The 21,000-nt window shown below is 37.0% G+C and overlaps 1 protein-coding gene across 2 annotated transcripts in view; it reads left to right on the top strand.

The window, feature by feature from the left end:
• Window positions 1–1,144: 1,144 nt before the first annotated feature.
• Window positions 1,145–21,000, top strand: part of LOC127525239 (serine/threonine-protein kinase 32C-like) — an 81,070-nt gene continuing 61,214 nt past the window's right edge. Inside the window, exon 1 of one of the 2 annotated variants that reach the window (XM_051917652.1) lies at window positions 1,145–1,567. In XM_051917652.1, coding sequence (XP_051773612.1) covers window positions 1,486–1,567 — 82 coding nt within the window. In that variant the 5' untranslated portion in view covers window positions 1,145–1,485. The remainder of the gene's footprint in view (window positions 1,568–21,000) is intronic. The other variant, XM_051917651.1, reaches the window with a different exon arrangement.

Here is a 21,000-nt window from a genome sequence, read left to right as displayed (position 1 = left end):
AACTTAGTCTGAGTGAAAAGTCCCAAATTTCTTAATGAATTAATTTTTAAAACAAATAAGAAGTACAGTTAATTAAACAAAAATATAAAAGCAAAAATTAAATAAAATAAAGAAAATGGCTCATAATGTAGTATTGTCAACAACAGATATGAAGTACATGGCACTGTACACTATAAGATGTTTGGTCAGGTAACAAAATGGTTAAATTTAATAAAGTATTAATTATGTGGTTTTGTTAATATCAAAAATATTAGGCTTAATAATTTAATTGTATTATAAAGAACAAAAACAACCTCACCCTTGAGAAGTTTTCTTTATCAGCAGGGTTATTATACTAGTTAAGTAAAACTATATATATATATATATATATATATATATATATATATAAACCTTTTATGTGCTTGAGATAAAATATAAAAAACTTTTTATATTTAATTTATTTAATTTATTTCAGCTGGTTGCCAGGGTTTGATGTAGCCTACCAAAATAACTAAAACTAAATAGAAATTTATAAAAACTACTTAGTAAAAAAAACAAACTTGAAACATATTTTAAACAACTCAAAATGACAAAAACGCAAAATTAAAATGAAAACGGAAATATCGAAATAAAAACTGAAATAGCCTACGTATAAAAACTGTAATAGTATCTCAATGGTAAGATAAAATGTAAAAATATATATCATTATGTTCAGGCCAAAATTAAAGTAACCTATTTTAGGGACCTTTTACATGACACAGTGTTCAACTAAAAACAAACTTTTTATGCGTTTTGGCCGTTCATTTACACAACAGTAAAGTTTTGGGGGCCTGAAAACAGAAACTTTTGAAAATGGGTTTCAAATGACAGTTTTTAAAAACGATACCATTATCGTCTCCGTGTAAACTACAAAAACGCGAATTTACGAAAACGGTGAAGCCATGCGCATGCGTGTTACGTGTTCAGTCTATAGGCGCGTTGTTTACAAAGTGACATCGCCATCTACTGGCATAGCAGCAGAATACAGCGTTTGTACTTGTTTTCATTGATCGGTGTCAACTGGGATCGTTTTGACAACGTTGCCGTCTGTAGGCTACGCGAAAAAAGCAAAGGAAAAAACTACTTACATCGTTGTCGTGTAAACGTACCCTAACTGAAGTGTCTTAAATATTATTTTCTCTTTATGTGAAAACCTTTGTTGCACCTGGCGCACGTTGGTAAGCAACCTGACAAAACCTTTTCTACAGTTCAGTGGCGCGAACGCGCGCGCGTGCCCGAGGCTCGCGCAGGGGAGGTTCATATACGCGCCGCAGCTGAGGCTTGTCGTCAGTTCGAGCGGCACGAGACAGATTCAGCTCTGTGGTTCTGTGCTCGAGTCTCTCTGTTCCTAATTTGTGGAGCGCAAATCGGAGCGCATCATCGGTGTTTGTCACTCAGAGATGCTCGTGTTTTAGAGGCATCAGCATCAGTTTTAGTCGCACTGAAAGGAATGAGATCAGAGCATCAATGTTTCACTGGGGCAAGTGGAAGAAGAGGATGGGAGCGAACAGTTCATCCAAGAGACCAGTGTTCGACGACAAAGAGGATGGTGAGTAACGCTGCAGCTGAAACACCACATTATAATAATCACAACATTATCAAACCGCAGTTTTACTCTCTTAGAAGTGAACATGTGCAGCAGGTCTGACTCTGAACATGACTTTTAAACAGTTGATGCTACACATTTTAATGCAACAGACAGAACATTTGAACAGTGTTTCTGATGTCACAGCAGTTAGAAACACATGACTGACAGATGAGCTTTTGCTAGATGGTGTTTGGTGAATGCTTGCTTCTATAAAAACGATGACAATAATATTTTTGTAAGAAAGGCTGACTTGTCCAGATTATGAGTTTCAGAATGCATCTATACAAGTGCTCATATTTTTAGGTGCTTTTATTATGGCTCATTGACAGTAAAACATGCATTATTCTTAATTTAAGTTCACTTTTACTGAGTACTGTGTGCTTAAACTTACCCTATAAATATAGACCATACTGAGATGATCATGATTGATCAGAATTAATGTCCAATTGTGAGATTTTACACAATGCGAATGTTCCACTTTTGGGTTTCTGCCTCATTAATGCGCATTACATTTCAAATGCAATTCCTGCAACAATGTGACTGTTGAGATCAGCTACAGTCTGTTTGAACAAAACCTGCCAATTACATCATTTGCTGTTTAATTGGTTAATTAGCGAGGATTATGGAAATCCAGGGAAATTGTGCTGCTTTATCAGTCGAATTGTGCTGCTTTATCAGTCGAATTGTGCTGGAATGCAGACTGAATGTGTCACATTGAAAGACGAGACCTGAAGTCTGCTGTATAGGTCAGAATGTGTCACAAAAGCCAGAAATGAGGTCAGTTCACTGTGGGTTTATAATCATATGGAGCGGGACACAAAATGACCCATTTAGTTACAGTATGGACTCCACACTTACTTCTGTTACTTCAAAATCACTGCTCTTATGAATGTGAAAGTAATTACAGTTATGTAGGGGCTAATGAGTTGAGTTTAGGACAGGATGGAGCGCCTGGAAGTTGTTTTGGATTAGGGTTTTATTTAATGTGACCAACAATGTTCTGGCAAGGTTCTCTCAAAGTTATGTACAAACGTTCTTCCAGTAACGTTAATAGAATGTTTGTTCGAAGTTATCTGGTCTTTAATAATGTTCTCAAAACGTTAGCATAAAAACATGATTTATACGTCGTTAATGGAACGTTTTTCTGAAACATTTTAGTTGGACTTTTCATCTAGCATTTTTCAAATGTTACTACACTGTTACAAAAAACACTGGGTTAAAAACAATTCAGGTTGTTTTCAACCCAAGGGCTGGGTAAATATAGGACAGAACACATGTTGGGTTAATTGTACCCAGCAAATTGGGTTGTTTATTTAACCCAGTATAATGGGTTGATTCCTTTTTACTATAATACTAGCTTATTTTTTTCTTTTACTTCATACATGAATTAATGTTTGCGGATCAACTTAAAACTGCCTAACTTTTTTTTAAATACTCCATACAACCACTGGTTTCCTATAATTCCTTTATTTTTGTTCATATTTTATAGTAAAGTATATTTTATATCGTTTTTAATACATATTGCCTACATTTAAGCTCGTTTAACAAATATTAGAAGTAAAAATTAAACATTTAGAAGTAATTCAAGTGTAATCGACCAGTCTCTGTTGTCCTGTTTCCACCATAACAGCGCAGGATCTCGTGCCGGAGGTGGCTCGTGTTCAGTGGGGGAACTGCTAACTTCAGACCACTGCCCTGCATTTCACTCGTAGCCGAAAAAATGCTGACTGACTCCATAACCTGTCCATAAATAATCAGTGTAGAATTCTGAGAATGTATCTTAACATCCTAAGTATTTGTATTCTGTATGTTTTTGAATAAAATCATAAAATTTTATGCAAGCATCAGGCGTTTTCATCACGCGTAAAGACTGACGTGACACTCGTTTAGGTGACTCACATCGTGCCCCTGTATGTTGCTCTGCATAAAATTAAATGATATACAGAATAACAAATTTTTAGATAAAATAAAACCCACACAAACCTGTATTTTATCGAAGACATGCACCAGTTTGACGGAGCTGCACTGCTCTCTCGTGAAGAGATCGCAAAAAGCCCGCGATAAAAAAACTCAACCCCTGGGTTCTTACGTCTGACCCAGGATCTGGGTAACAGAAAAACTACCCAAACACTGGGTTGTTGCGTCTGACCCAGGATCTGGGTAACACAAAAACTGCCCAAACACTGGGTTATTACATCTGACCCAGGAGCTGGGTAAAACAAAAACTACCCAAACATGGGTTATTATGTCTGACCCAGAAGCTGGGTAACACAAAAACTACCCAAACACTGGGTTGTTACGTCTGACCCAGGATCTGGGGTAAAACAAAAACTACCCAAACACTGGGTTGTTATGTCTGACCCAGGATCTGGGGTAAAACAAAAATTCCCCATACACTGGGTTGTTATGTCTGACCCAGGATCTGGGGTAAAACAAAAACTACCCAAACACTGGGTTGTTATGTCTGACCCAGGATCTGGGGTAAAACAAAAACTACCCAAACACTGGGTTGTTATGTCTGACCCAGGATCTGGGGTAAAACAAAAATTCCCCATACACTGGGTTGTTATGTCTGACCCAGGATCTGGGTAACACAAAAACTACCCAAACACTGGGTTGTTACGTCTGACCCAGGATCTGGGTAAAACAAAAACTACCCAAACACTGGGTTGTTACGTCTGACCCAGGATCTGGGTAAAACAAAAATTCCCCATACACTGGGTTGTCTGACCCAGGATCTGGGTAACACAAAAACTACCCAAACACTGGGTTGTTATGTCTGACCCAGGATCTGGGTAAAACAAAAACTACCCAAACACTGGGTTGTTATGTCTGACCCAGGATCTGGGTAAAACAAAAATTCCCCATACACTGGGTTGTCTGACCCAGGATCTGGGTAACACAAAAACTACCCAAACACTGGGTTGTTATGTCTGACCCAGGATCTGGGGTAAAACAAAAACTGGGCTGTTACGTCTGACCCAGGATCTGGGTAACACAAACTACTCAAACACTGGAAAAATAACCTCAAAAAATGACCCAAAAGGCTCAACCCAAGACTTGGGAAGAAAAAATAAGCCAAGATTTTTTTGAATGTACTTGTTTCGGAATGTTCAGAGAATATTCAAAAGTAACATTCACATAATGTTTGCGAAATGGAATGTTTCCCTAACGTTTTTAAGACATTCAAAAAACATTCAGAGAACATACAGAAATAACATTTTCATAACTTAACAGGAACGTTTGCAAAACCTTCTTAGAACATGTTTTTGTTAGCTGAGAGACATATCAAATAAAAAATAATCTAATGAATTTTCTTTAAAGTCTAGTGACGTATATTGTTGTTTTTCTGATGAACATTTCTTAAGCTACAAGTACAAAGAATAGAAGTATAGCTAGAAAACCAGAAAAGGACAGTTTGTCAAGTCAACCTTTGAATGTTGGATTCATAAAGCCTTTTCTGACATCCTTGGCATTTGAAGGATGCGTTGGCTGTACATTCAGACAAAGAAAGAACGAACATTCTGCACTGAAACAAATTGGTTTACTTTGAAACAATCTTCACTCAGAAATTGACAGGCTGAAGGACGAGTTGTATTTTGGTCTCAGGGATTTTGACAAAGAAGAACAGTATGTTGGGTTGCTGCTTTACTGAAATAGCAGCAGCCGGTATAATCGCGCTATGATAATAATATGCACATCATTAGCAGGATCCTCAGTAGTTCTCTGGGATAGACACAAGATCTGATCTGTCTGTGCGTCTGATGTTCTCACCCTTCCACCAGATTCTCACATTCATAATCAGTGCTGGAGGAACACTGCGGGTTTGAGTTACGTCATCGTACAGCTGCTTTCATGCTGCTGCTAGATGAGAAAACAGGTTATTCCTCATGATCCTCACATGAAAGCATTCAGAGGAAATATGTGACACACATTGGGCTGTAGAATCAGGCTCCGCTTATACATAAAGTCCAAAATCATTGAGAGTTCAAACAAAAATGACATTTCTGTCAACATTTACTCACTAATGTTCTTCTGTAGGCTGTTTTTTTTTTTCATGTTAATTTCCTCCTGCAGCTCTTTTGCATACAAGAATCATCAATTAAATGAAGAACTAAGTTCACTAATCAAGCACTGCAAATGAATAAAACACTATAAAAGTCAATTGTTTAAAAGACAATTAATATTCAGTAATATTATTGATTGGCAGCAGCTATTTTCACTAAGTGCAAATAACAACAAAAATTATTTTCTTCACACTTAGTGTAAATAGTAGTTAGATGCTATTTTATACTTAATATAAATTGTGGCAGATATTATTTACACCTCAGTGTATTGTATATAATAAGACAATATTAACAACATATTCAGTGTATTAAAATCATGAAAGGATCCTGCCTTATTGGGACATTACTTGTCTCAGTCCCTAAAGCCTCCCTACACCTACTCCTACCCGTTAAATGCTTTATTCCCACTATTAATTACCCTTTAGGCACTTCATTTCTACTTTTCGAATATTTTCTTCATTTTTATTTAAAATAAACACTTTTCCGAGCTGATATGCGATGGGGAAAAGGGAGAATAATGAGTTGGGGAAAAATGCGGATTTGAAATCAAAAGCTGACGCCACCCGCTTTGCACTCCACGCCACGCCACTTCTTTTGTACTTTGTTTGGCTCAATCAGGCATTATCTATGTTCCCATCCACCTATTTTGGGATATCGCAAAAAAAATAAATAAAAAATAGATGGATGGCAAGATGCGCTTAAATTCTAAAAACACGCATAAAAAACTAAATTGAGATGGATGCATTTTTTTTTTTATCTGATAAGAAGACATGCGCACAAACTACGATGGAAACACATTTACCAAATAAATCCCTCAAAGGCCAATCACATCGCAGCATCTCAAATGTTGGTTTGGTGGTTCAGAAACGCCTGAGCCAAAGTCTGTCATCAGAATGAATTGGTTTAATTCCCTCCAGAAGCGTCTCACACATTTGCGCTCCCAAACACCAGCATCCGAACACAAGAGAACATGACAGCGTTTATTGCGTTTTGTCTGCCGCTCTGAGACACAACTCATTTATGATGGAGGAAAAAGAGCCCGACTGCAGCAACTTACATTTTTATTACTGATATTTTGCGCTAATTTCTATCTACCACTTTATTTGCAAATGTTTAATGCCATATTCCAAATTCGCAGCTTTGTATGGAAACATAGCTAGTGATAATTTCATCAGTGCATGCAAGTCTTCCTATAATCTTCCATCAAAATGTCATGCATGCATGCTTTACTCTTCTCTTTCATATTCTCCCAGACTACAGGCTGCATCTTCAGTGAAGGACACATTCTGAATCACACTCTGCTGAATTATTGATGCCAGCCAAGAGAGCAACTTGGAATTAGTGGTAAAGCAGTCAGACTGAAGCTCCAAACAGAAAGATGACAGCTAGAGAAAGAGAGAGAGATCGGGGACTCTGTGTGCTTGATAAGTGTTTCACAGCTGAGTCTTTACCTCCTTCATTAAAAGAGCAGACATGCAAATACATGCACGAGCACACACTGCAGTGTTATCAAATACAAATGACTGTCTCACTAAGCAAATGTGAAATGTTTATTCTCAGTTCATGCATATTTAATTTCAATAACATATCGGTGTGACGCGTTTCACCCTACGGCGTGTCGTTCGGCTGCAGGCGGCATCAGTCGACACGCTATCGAGGTCAGCGTGAGGCTCTGCTGTTCTGCTCTTCTGATGTTTGTTCTCCATAATTGTTGTACAAGTGCTCATCTCTACTGCTACACCATTTTTTAAATGACAAATTAAAGGAATAATTCACTCAAAAATATAAAGTCTGTCAGCACACTCCGTCTCTTTCTTCTGTGCAACACAAAAAAAGGAATGATTTTAAAGAAACTTCACATAGCTCTCGTTGTTTGTGCAATGAAATAAGTCTCATATCTGCAGATGAAATAGTGCTTATATGATGCTTTATGTCAAGTCAAGTCAGCTTTATTTCTATAGTGCTTTATACAACATTGATTGTTTCAAAGCAGCTTCACATTGATAAACAGGACAGTAATAGTTAATGTTGTAAAAATCACCAATTATGAGACAAATTCACATTTCAGCTGTAAAGCAGCTCTAGAGTCATTCAGATCAACTCAGTTCTCATCTGTTAGTTTCAGGGAAGTCAAATTAATTACGGAGTGTCTATTTACACCAAGTGCAAATGACTCGCATTTGGTGCTGTTACACTAAAGGCCCCGATATACTTCAAGCAAAGTTCTTTTTCGTTCTTCATTTAGGGGTAAAACGAAGCTTGAAATACGTGATCAGCTATATACTGTAATCGAACATCTGATGCCCCCCACACGGTTAGATGAATATGTAAAAATGTTGCATGCTTTCTTCTCAGTAATAAAATGCACACAACAAAATTGAGAAACTAGCAAGGATTTTTTAATAAAGCATAAGAAAAGCATCTGATCATGGCAACGTGGATATGTTTGTTTGCATGAGCTCTGTAATTCGGCACTCCAGTTAAGTCACGTTGCGTTTATATTATAACACTTTATAAAATGGATTGCTTAAAATCAAGCAGCTTTACCGTATTAAACACGAAAAACTGTCAGTCTCTCATTACATCAGAAGTACAACTTTGTTTTCTACTATAAAGCAGCTCTCCAGTGTTCATGTTTTCATTCGCAGACGTCTGACTTCTACGGACTCGAGAGGAGAAATGAACTGGAAAAGATTTACCGAGTGAAAGAAGGCGGATCCTCAGCGCACACCTACCTTATGTAATGGCCATGGACCAATGGTAGTACGAAGGTGTTTACCAGCCGAAACTTTTCCAGAAAGTTCGCTTTGGAAAGCTGTTTTGAACTTCCAAAACGAACTCCAAACGAACTTTTTTGTACGAAATGATGTCACATCAGTTCGTTCTTCGATTTCGTTTCAAGTATATCGGGGCCTTAACTCCGCCTATCATTAGCGATGTTTCCATCCAAAGTTGCCAATTTAATTTATGCCCAAAATTGGAATATGGTATATAACATTTGCAGATAAAGCAGAGTTTCCACCCCATGTGTTCAAGAGAACAAAATCATTGCGTCTATAGAAATTGGCTCAAAATATCAGTAATAAAAATGTAAGTTGCTGCAATCGGGCTCTTTTTCCTCCATCATAAATGAGTTGTGTCTCAGAGCGGCAGACGAAACTCAATAAACGCTGTCATGTTCTCTTGCGTTCGGATGCTGGTGTTTGGGAATGCAATCGTGTGAGACGCTTCTGGAGGGAATTAAACCAAATCATTCTGATGACAGACTTTGGCTCAGGCGTTTCAGAACCACCAAACCAACATTTGAGATGCTGCAATGTGATTGGTCCACTGGTTAGTCCAGTTATCCAATCACAGCCTATGCTGAGGCAAAGACTTTTTAAAGGGATTTATTCGGTAAATGTGTTTCCATCGTAGTTTATGTGCATGTCTTCTTATCGGATGAAACAATTATCTGCCTCAGTTGAGCACATTTTATAAATGATGTACTAAAAAAACGAAAACACATACAAATTAAACTATATAGACATATTTAAAATATTAATAAAAAACTATAATAGTATCTTAATGATACTAAAGTTACGCTGGTCACCATATATGTGTGGCTGATGTGGTTTTGATGCATGTGTTCATCAGATACTGCATCTCTCCTTCATTAATTCTCACTGTGGTTTTTATTTGTCTTGTGCTTCCCTCATTAGGCTTCATTCATCATACGCACACACACACACACACACACACACACACACACACACACACAGCTCGCCTTCCCTGCTTGTTTTTCTCCTCTGTCTCTGTTGACCTTTGACAGTATTCTGCCTCCAGCACAAACACACACATGGCAGGAAATATTAGATTCTTCATGCAGCTCTTTTCCATTCAGTGATCATGTCTGTCAAGCATCAAACAGGCCAGAAATATCATAAACAACACCATATAAGCAGAAGCATCATAGCAGTAGCAGGAGAACTATCACTTTAAGACTTAACTACATTGCTTGGATGACTCTGGGTTTGTGTGTTTGTGTGGGTTGAAAGTGAAGGATGTTGTCTGTCTGGCAATATCAGATTAAGTTGAAACATGCACACCTGCCTCCTGATCATCTCTGCAGCTCAAACCCGCACAGATCCAATTAAAGCTGCTCGTTTACAGCAGAACACGTCAGACTCTGAAGATGAAAGTGCTGCTCTTCTGTTCTGTTCCTTGAACTGTTAAGTAGATGTGGGATTCTTTCATTATTTTTAATGAACGTTAGCGGTTAGTAAATATGATAGAGTGAAAATATTCACCCTGGGTGAGATTGGCATTACTAGACAGTTTGCTCCATTCTGTTGGAATATTGTAGTGAAATAATGGCTGTCGACTGACTCATTCTTGAAATTTCACCCCATTTCACTATAACCGACACCTTAAAAGCCCTGCCTGCCCTGAGCACCGTTGGCTCCCTTCGGCGTGTATGCAAATGAGGACCTCGACCCGCTGTGTGATTGGCAGATTGCTGCTCACTTGAGTGAGTTTATTGAATGTAACGGTGCTTTAGTTCTGCTTCAGCGTGCCGTTTGAAAATCATGTCAATCCTGTCATTTCACTTTGCAAACTCAATTGGCTTTTGCCAGGTTATTGCTTCTGGCCACATAAACAATATTACACACAGTATTAATATTAGTGTGCTGCCAGCTGAGCTGTATGCAATGAATGCGACCTACAGTTTTTTTTTATATTACATATTATGCAATGATGTATGATCACACTAAATGTTTAATTCCAAGAGTGCCTTTCAAAATATTCTTTGTTCTCTCTATACTTTTTTTAGAGGTGGATTATAGTATTAATACACACTTTCACAATGTATTTGTGACCCATGCTGGCAAAATGAGCAAAATTAGGTATTGTTATTCTCACATTCTCTATTAAAAGCCTTCAAAATGGTGTATGATTTGTTGGAATCCGACAAAAAAATAGAGTCAGCAGTCAATTTTGAGAAAAATCGAGTTAAAGTTTTCTGAAGGTTCCAAAACAAAATCATCTAGCAACCATACCTTAAAATCCCTGGTAATACCATCAAATTTGGCACAAACCAAGTCAAAAACCCATATCTATAGGAAAAAATATATATTCAACTTTTTTTCCATGATTCCACAGTTGTGTGATTAACATTAATGAAACAGACAGCCTATATATTAAGACCTACTGTACCACACGAATCTAATTCTGATACAGTGTTACACATCAGATGTTTTTCCCCAACAGTTAACCAACCATTTACTTAAACGTTCATTGCGATTTCACTTTTTTAACTTTAGTTAGTGTGTAATGTTGCTGCTTGAGCATAAACAGTATCTGCAAAGTTACAGCACTGAAAGTTCAATGCAAACAGAGATAATGTCTTTTAAAGTTATGGCAGTTTAATGCCTACAATTACGACCGGTTGGGACTACAACGAGCTTCTTCCCAGGTTGGTGACCTCACTAACCCTGCAATTAACATATATCCTACCCACGAAAACACACAACAAAGTGGGCGAGGCCATGTCGCGCGGCATTACGGAAGATGAAGGGACGCTGGACTTCGGGAACAATGGTTAAAATTTGTTTAATTCTGTTCCTGACAATTATAATGCTAATTTAGCTGTCTGTGCTTCACATTTCATGGAAGACAGCTTCCAGAAACACGAGTTCAATGCTGGATTTGCACAAAGTCTATTACTGAAAGATGAAGCTGTTCTCACTTTAAAAGCAGAAGCTGCTGTTTATGGGCCCCAACCTGTAAGTATGTTTTATTGTTTGTACATGTCTTTTAAACGTATAGTTTCTGTTGCGAATTTTTTGGTTGCATCAAGGACGTAAACAAAGACCAACGCGGTTTGGCTTCGCTAGCCAGTTAGCTAAATTCTATTGCATACTTCTCCAACAAACGCCTACAAACACCAACAAACTTCTATGTTCATAGACAAACAGTTGTTCATGCTATACATTAAACAATATCTTTACAAAAATGCTACTACTCAGTCATGTATTCAGCTACAGTAAAGCTTTAAAACCGTATATTGAAAGCTAACAAACAGCAGTAACATTTACAAGTGACAGCATATCTAAACACTTTGACACAAATACAAATGGAAATACTTACCATTCAGAAACGTCCTTTAAAAGCCGTGCTTGCAGAGGTTCTGCTTGACCCTCTTCATTACTGCTATCTGGGTCTGATCCAGGCTCAAATTGATACGGCAATATTGACGCCATTATTTACATTTCAACTGAAGCACATGCAACTATTGCCCGTAATGGTAAGGGGCGTTTCCAGACAACCTTAATTACGGAGTGTCTATTTAAACCAAGTGCAAATGACTCGCATTTGGTGCTGTTTACACTAACTCCGTCCATAATTATCAATGTTTCCATCCAAAGTTGCAAATTTAGGGGCTGTTTACACAACACCGTTTTCAACTAAAAACATAAAACTTTTTATGCATTTTGGCCGTTCATTTACATGACAACGGCGTTTTGGGTGCCTGAAAATGCAAACTTTTGAAAACGGGTTTCAGAGTGCAAGGTTTTGATAACGGTCTCCTTGTAAACCATCAAAAACGCACATGCGCATTACATGTTGAGTCTATAGTGTTTCATTGCCATCTAATGGCCTGCCAGCAGAATACATCGTTTTCACGGATTCGTGTGAATGGGGATCGTTTTGACAATGGTGTCGTCTGTTGTTGTGTAAACGTCCCCTTAATTTATGCACAGAATTGGAATATGGTTTAAAACATTTGCAGATAATACAGAGTTTCCACCCCATGTGTTCAAGAGAACAAAATTGTTACTTCTATATAAATTGGCTCAAAATATCAGTAATAAAAATGAAAGCAGCTACAATCAGTCTCTTTTTTCCTACATCATAAATGCAATAAATGCTGTCAGGTTCTTTTGCATTCGGATGCTGGTGTTTGGGAACGCAATCGTGTGAGACGCTTCTGAAGGGGATTAAACCAAATCATCGAGAATTCGCTATGAATATTCACAAAGTTAGATTGTTGCGCTTTAAAATCAGAAAATGTACAAATAAAGATACTTTTAGATGTTTAATTGCTATTTGGAGCATAGGGATCACTAGGCGAGGGCTCAATGAACTCATTTTTGTGAAAACCTCAATTTCGACCAAAATTGACATTTTTCACTTGTTTTGCCTGTAGCTCGAAATTGGCCTGTGCGCATTCAGACTCATTTTGCCAACACGGGTCATATATTTATAAGCTTAAACATCCAAAATTCATCCTGTGAAAAATAAATACACAAGCGGACTCATCAACAAAATGAACATTAGGTGCAACAAATCAAACAATCAATGAAAACCCCTGGTAACAAACTCAAACACAGGAAGTGGAACTAAAACACATGCAAAACTCACCCAACACAGACACAGATATCACTGTTAACGGGTTAAGTCCTCATTTAGGTGGCTAGTAAATCTAACGAGGCCGATGGAAGTGTTTTTCCCGTGTCTGCGGGTGGTATATGGGCTATTTCAGCACGTGTCCTTCCTCTCCTTCAGTGCGTCGGCAGCAGGAGAGCAGGCCAGGATCCATCTCCTCCTAGCTCGTTAATGCTCTTCGCTCTCATTAGGCATCGAGAGCTGATTGAGCATGTGCTGAATACGTGTAATTACTGTATTTTAATGGTGTGCTCTTCAGAGAGTGTCATCATTCACACGGCGATGAGATGTTTGGGCTTTTTTTTTTTTGTCTTTCTTGTCTTTCAGATGCTTGTTAATAATAATAATAATAATAATAATAAAATTATATATATTATTTTTATTTTGTATGGCCTCCTTTGGCCTTGATAACAGCTTGCATTTTTGCTGGCATTGTTTTTATGTATTTTTCCACAGTCTTTGTTGTTCAAATGGTTTCTAGTTGTTTCCAAAGACTTGCTTTTGATTAAACTTTTGTGCGATCTATCTTTAAATCCATTAAATCCCAACAATAATTATATTTTAGCGTTAGAAACACTAAAGAGCTTACACATACTGGTGTAAAAAAATTATTTTGGTAACCACCAATACTGTGTATATCACCAATACAGCTGTGGCACCAACCTTACATTGGTTGGTGGTCCAATAAATTTAAGCATATTCACATACCAATTTTTTTGCTTTTCCATCGTTTTTTTAAAATCACAGTTATTGTGCATTTTTAATCTACACTGTAAAATGATTTTTTTGAAAGCTGTAAATAAAACAGACTGGAATAGTATTTTCTTGTAAAATGTGCTCCAGTAATCTTTCTAATTCAAAATTTCAGATGCTTGTTAATTAATTTATGCAGATGAGTGTTCTGGTTCATATTGTCACGTCATATTTATTAGGCCTTTTATTGGAGATGTATTCCCCACTTCTAGTAGTATTTTATTGATTTATAAATGCACTTTAATCTTGGTTTCAAAATCTAGTCCCAAATGAAATGGAAAGCTGTATTTTTCATTTCGAATGATTTATATTTATAACTGTAGAGAAGGTTTTGTGTGAGTGCAATCTCATTGACACTGATTTGTGGAAGTCATTCATTTTCAATGACAGTTTGTGATTTGAGGCGATCGTGAGCGCAGGAGAGTGAATTTGAGCTGGACTTTATGCAAATGAGAAACCAACAGTACAGAGACTTGGCAAGGAAAAATAGCAATAGTGCTGTTTTCCATAATATTTCCCTTTAAAGCATTTCAGTGAGGTTAGAATAAGAGTCTCAGATGAGTTGCCCACACAGTCTGTTCACTGCCCGTCTGATTCAGATCTTTCTTTGAGGCTCTAATAGAATGGAAAATAGAGATAATCTGATTTGTGTCTGTGAAATAATCATTTATTATTCTTTTAGATGGACATAAATGTCACTGTTCTTACTCAGTATTTTTGTCTTGTTATAATTATCTAAAAATTCTTAAATCAAGATACATTTACTTGAGAAGCAAAATGACTGAAGATATTTAGATAAATGTATGAAAATGAAGTGTTTGTGCTTGAAACAAGAACAAATATCTGCCAATGGAGTCAGAAAAATAATCTTATTTTTCTCAACACACTCTGGTCTCGGTCTTGTCTTGGTCTCAACACATTCTGGTCTTGACTTGTCTTGGTCTCTATACACTCTGGTCTTGTCTTGGTCTTGACTTGGTCTCAACACACTCTGGTCTCGGTCTTGTCTTGGTCTCAACACACTCTTGTCTCGGTCTTGTCTTGGTCTCAACACACTCTTGTCTCAGTCTTGTCTTGGTCTTGACACACTCTGGTCTCTGTCTTGTCTTGGTCTCAACACACTCTTGTCTCGGTCTTGTCTTGGTCTCAACACACTCTTGTCTCAGTCTTGTCTTGGTCTTGACACACTCTGGTCTTGGTCTTGTCTTGGTCTCATCACTCTCTGGTCTTGGTCTTGACTTGGTCTCAGTCTTGACTTGGCCTTGATTTTGTCTTGGTCTCAACACACTCTGGTCTTGGTCTTGTCTTGGTCTCAACACACTCTGGTCTCTGTCTTATCTTGGTCTCAACACACTCTGGTCTTGGTCTTGTCTTGGTCTCAACACACTTTGGTCTCGGTCTTGACTTGGTCTCAACACACTCTGGTCTTGGTCTTGACTTGGTCTCAACACACTCTGGTCTTGGTCTTGTCTTGGTCTCAACACACTCTGGTCTTTGTCTTGTCTTGGTCTCAACACACTCTGGTCTTGGTCTTGTCTTGGTCTCAACACACTCTGGTCTCGGTCTTGACTTGGTCTCAACACACTCTGGTCTTGGTCTTGTCTTGGTCTCAACACACTCTGGTCTCGGTCTTGACTTGGTCTCAACACACTCTGGTCTCGGTCTTGACTTGGTCTCGGTCTTGACTTGGTCTCAACACACTGTGGTGTTGATCTTGTCTTGGTCTCAACACACTCTGTCTTGACTTGGTCTCGGTTTAGATGCTCTTGACTACAACACTATATTTTATATTAGTTTTTATTTCAGTTGACATGTATTTTATTTCAAGTAAGGGAAGTTTTTTTTTTTTTTTTAATTGGCATTAATAACCCTGTACGGACGGTGGTGGGTGACGGTGAGACACTAGTGGAGCCGTCGCTCCTGCGATTCGTCTCTCTGGACTCTCATCAGCACCGTCTCTCTGACCCCTGATCAATGATCACATTTACACTGAGTGTCCATGAGGAACCCGGCAGACCCGCCAGAACCCCAGTGGCTGCATGTATAATGGATGAATGCAAACAGCATGAATTAATGATGTGCTAATGGTGCGGCGGGACTTGTGTGTCACACGTGTGAGTTGTGACAGCTGGGCGGCTCAAGGTCCGGCGCAGGTCGTGTGCGGTCTGTCTGTATCGTCTGTTTGTGAGCGGAGCAGATATGGGCGGACACACACCCCACTGCTTCAGTAAATCGGCTTTACTGACTAATTTAATCAGCGAGAAGTCTTATGACACACACACACACACACACACACACATCATGCTCACTTTCTTCATCTCTTGCTTTCTTCTCTGTATGTCGCCTTCCTCAGTCACTTGAGAAGTCAAGGTGAAAATTGCTGCTGCATAATCGTCCTTTATTTGAATTTGCTAGCTTGTTAAAGGAATATTTCTTCATTTACTCGCCCTCATATCTTTTCAAACCGGTATGACACTCTGCTGTGAAGCACTAAAAGAGATTTTTAGGAGACATTTAACAGGTAATGACATGTTGAGCTACAAAAATGACGACAACAACAACAAAAAAAATCCATAAAAGGACCATAACATGACTTTATCCAAAAGTATCTGCATATATACAGTATATTCATAAAGTCATTTACTATATAGCAAATCTTATCTGCTTGATTTTTTTTTTTTTATATATATATATATATCTTTGCAAAATGTAACAATTTTATCACCCAGCTCTTTGTATAAAGTTGGATATAGAGTTATATCCAACTTTACTCATATGCTCAAATCTCAACTGCTTGTTTATACCATCACGAAATATAACTGTTATCATTCAGCTCTAATCTGATAAGTGCAGCTATAAGGCATGAAGATATTAAGATATTATAAACATTAACATCATGATTTTCTCTAAAGCTGCTTTGAAATATTGTGTATTGTGACAAGCACTATTCAAATAAATTTGATAAAACTTGTGTGCTACATTTTATGTGTGGAATCACATTTGACTTAAAAAGTCAAAATTATGTCACAAGTCACAATTATGCGATAAATCGAAATTAACAAATCATTAATTCTGACTGACATTTTGTCATAATTTTGACTGTCATAACTTTAAGTATGTCATAATTTTGACATTTTGACTTTCATAATTTTGAGATTTTATCATAATTTTAATTTTTTTTCTCATAATTTTAATTTATTATGTCCTAATTTCATTTTTTAAGTCATAATTTCAATTTAGTATATAAATTTCAAATTTTTCTCATAATTAATTACTTTAATCTCATAATTGACTTATCATAATTTAAACAGTCATAATTTTTACTTTAATCTCATAATTTCAATTTAGTATGTCATAATTTTGATTTCTTAAGTGATGATTTCAATTTAGTATGCCATAATTTCAATTTTATCTCACAATTATGGCATTTAAAGTCATAATTTTTCCTTATGTGGTGAAAATTTGCTTGCATAAATATGATAGCTTTTGTGTACAAAAAAAGAACACAGATAGTTATAATATATGCTCATGATGCTTTTTTGTTATTTTGTATTTTTATTAATATATTAATATTTCTTAATATATTAAAATTTAATATTTTTAATATTAAATTAATTCATTGATATATTAAAATATTTTTGTCACTAAGAGGAATTATTTCGCAGGTGTTTTTCTTGCTTTAATACAGTATCCATCAGCACAGATCATGTGTCAATCACAGCATCACATCATGGTTTTGAGCCCTCTATTAATCAAACAGTGTACGAAGCATCATGATAGATGTTTTCTTTAGCGGACGGTTTCTATGTATTTTATTTGAATTGTTCACATGACTTACATCTTCGAGGGTCAGATTATCATACTTACAATTTGATTAACGAATATTATGTTGCAGTTAAGGTTATCAACCAAGTTATTTACTCCCTCACCAAGTTCAGTAGTCCAGTCTTTTATTTGTATTGCCAATCGTAATTGTTCATTTAGTTTGAGTCTGGTTACTGTGCAGAAGGTTTGCGGTGAGTCTCAGAGAGCTTCTGCACAATAACGACATGGAAGCTAAAATAAACAGGCAGGAAAATCGATGCGCTGGACACTGCGGATCTCGTGAAGCGAGTGGATGGAGGCACTTCAAAGGCGAGGCCATCTGCTGCCCTTTATCGATCTGAACCCTGATATTTACAACAGCGCTCCGTTCTAATGCAATCACATAATCAGACTACAGCCGAGGACAAGGTGCAGTCTTTTAATGCATCACTGCTTTCCTAAATGTGTCAGAGCTCAAGTCAGAATGCAATGCAAGTATTTGATGCAATTCTCTTTTTGACAGCATGCTATAAGAGCCAGCTTATGAAGATGAGAGGGTCTCAGAATGTTCTGGCAATGTTCTGAACAAACGTTCTTCCAGTAACATTAATAGAACGTTCATTCAGAGTTATCTGGTCTATAATAATGTTCTCAAAACGTCAGCACTAAAGCTTTATTTGTATATTGTACATGGAACCTTTTACTGATATGTTTTAGTTGGATGTTCATGTAACAATTTTTAAATGTAACTAATTATTTCTGAACATTTTTAGAATATTCAGAGGTAACATTTCCATAATGTTTACAAAATGGAATGTTCCCTTAAAGCGGAATGTTTTGAATGTTCAGAGAATGTTTATAACTTAAGGGGAACATGTTTTTGTTTGCTGAATAGGTCATGTTTGCATTAAAATCCTTCAATATGACATTGCCTTTGAGGGTGAATGATCAGATAATCAGTGTCTGAAGGCGATTAAAGTGTCGTGAACAGACTCGACACCGGCTTTGGCCCAGAAGTGTTAAATAAGCAGCTAAAGTTAAACATAGCCCAAGTGTTTTCCTTAATGGCACACAAATCCAGCCCTCCCTGTGTTCTTCGTGACATTTTAATTCTTAGCACATCTTTATAAATGCAGAGAGAAAATAGCCAGGTTTGCAGTGGACTTGTGAGTTCTCATCCATATTCCACAGCAAGTGTTTTGAAAGCGGCCATTAAACTGTATTAGTCCTTCAGCACACGACCAGAAAACAATGAGAGCTGCTCTATTAATGATAGTAATTTGAGTAAACAAAGACTCAGACTTATAGATTTATATCTGGGGAAATTCAGACATGCCCAACAGTGGAGATATCAATGCATAGATTTAGTCATTGCTCTGCTGATTGTGTCAACATGAACTACACTGCAAAAAATTATCTTCTTCCTCTGTGTTTTTGTCTTGTTTTACAGCACAAATATCTAAACTACCTTAAATCAAGATACATTTACTGGAGAAGCATTTTTTTAGGGCTCCAGACTGCGACCAAATGACCAAAATTAATGACCAAAAGTGCTGCCTTTTATGTTGCATATGAGGAACGTCAAATGGCAAATGAGATGAAAGCACAACGAGACCACGCTACTCGTTTGAACTGAGCAGCGTTGACCATTTGTCAGCTCTGAGCAATAATAGACAGTGCAGCGTAAGCTCAGAACAGGTACTCTCAGGCCGATCTTTGATCACGCGACACCGTTAGTACACCGATCCAGTGAGAAAGCATTTGATTTTGCCGCAGAATTAATAACATCGCTGCAAGATCTAGTGAGAAGCATTCAAATTCGGCACAGAATTCTCTGTTATAAACCATATCAGATCAAGCTGCTCAGACGTGGACACCTGGAGAAATATTGTGCCATAAACAAAGAAGTTATAGAAGGCTTTTCAGTCTACAAATCACCAACATTCACCATGGATTTAATGTAGTAATGCTAACTGTAACCATGGTATTGTGGCAAAAATAGTTGAATGTTTTTACGTTATTCATTTCAGGGTTCTTACAATCTTGTGAGAGTGAAATTCAAGCACTTTTCAAGGACATTCAAGTGCTTCACACAACTTTTTTCCAGGACTTCGAAGCTCTAAATATTATCCGATTTAAAGGTGCACTGTGTAAATTTTAGAAGGATCAATCGACAGAAATGCAATATAATATACATAACTATGTTTTCAGTGGTGTATAAAGACCTTACATAATAAACCATTATGTTTTTATTACCTTAGAATGAGCCATTTTTATCTTATACACCGCGGATCCCCTTACATGTTAAGTCGCCATTTTACACCGACATGTTTCTACAGTAGCCCTAAATGGACAAACTGCTCTACAGTGCGCGTTTCGTCACTATGTTGTTGTTCTTCTTTTGTTGGTGTTTTTAGAAGCAGCTTGCATCGTTACTATGTTGAATACGCACGAAAAAGAATTATTTTTTTTTTATTATGTTATTATGTTATTTTTAATGTGATGACCAAAAACATTATTTGTTCATCCTTCAAAGATTGTCCCCATTTGTAAAGCTAAAAGTTTCAAGATGTGGTTAAACTAACACTTGGTGGCAAACAAACACTTTAAAAAGACATGAAATTACCACTATAACCAGTAGATGACGGCAGAGGGACACTTATTGGTTATTAGCCATTTCTACTCCCTAATTTTTTCACACATTTTCTTTTGAATTTATATTTATATTTAATTTATATTTTATTTATTTTTAAATCACTATTATAAAATATCAAATCAAGAAATCAATTTTGTCAATGTTTGGCACTTTTTGTACTAATGTATGAAGTAGGGAAAGTCACAAAATCTCATGAAAAACATTTTTTTTTTTTTTTTCGAATTGCGCATGAATTACACGAAGCACGTAAAGAGGGCTCCTTTTATAATCACTGAAGCTGTTGGTCAGTTCAGTATGGCACTATGCGCTACCAAATCAGGTGCTAGCGCCTCCGTCTGTAGAACTTAGTGGCACTGGTGCTACTGCTCTCAAATGTTAGTCTGGAGCCCTGATTTTATTAAGACATTAATATGAAAAATGTCTCATAATGAAGTGCGTTTGTGCTTAAAACAAGAACCTGCCAATGGGGTCAGAAAAATAATCTTCAATAATAATCTTCTTAATTCAAAGGGAAACAAGCTGATTTTTTCTGACCCCATTGGCAGATATTTTTTCTTGTTTTAAGCATGAACTCACTTCATTTTTCAGAAAGCAAGACTTAATATCTTAAGCAATTTTGCTTGTCCAGTAAATGTATCTTGATTTAAGAATGTTTAGATATTTGTACTGGAAAACAAGACAAAGAT

Source organism: Ctenopharyngodon idella, chromosome 13 (genome assembly GCF_019924925.1).
Source record: "Ctenopharyngodon idella isolate HZGC_01 chromosome 13, HZGC01, whole genome shotgun sequence".
Classification (NCBI taxonomy): Eukaryota; Metazoa; Chordata; class Actinopteri; order Cypriniformes; family Xenocyprididae; genus Ctenopharyngodon; species Ctenopharyngodon idella.
The sequence above is the reverse complement of the archived record's forward strand: the minus strand, read 5'-3'. Positions and strand labels throughout refer to the sequence as shown.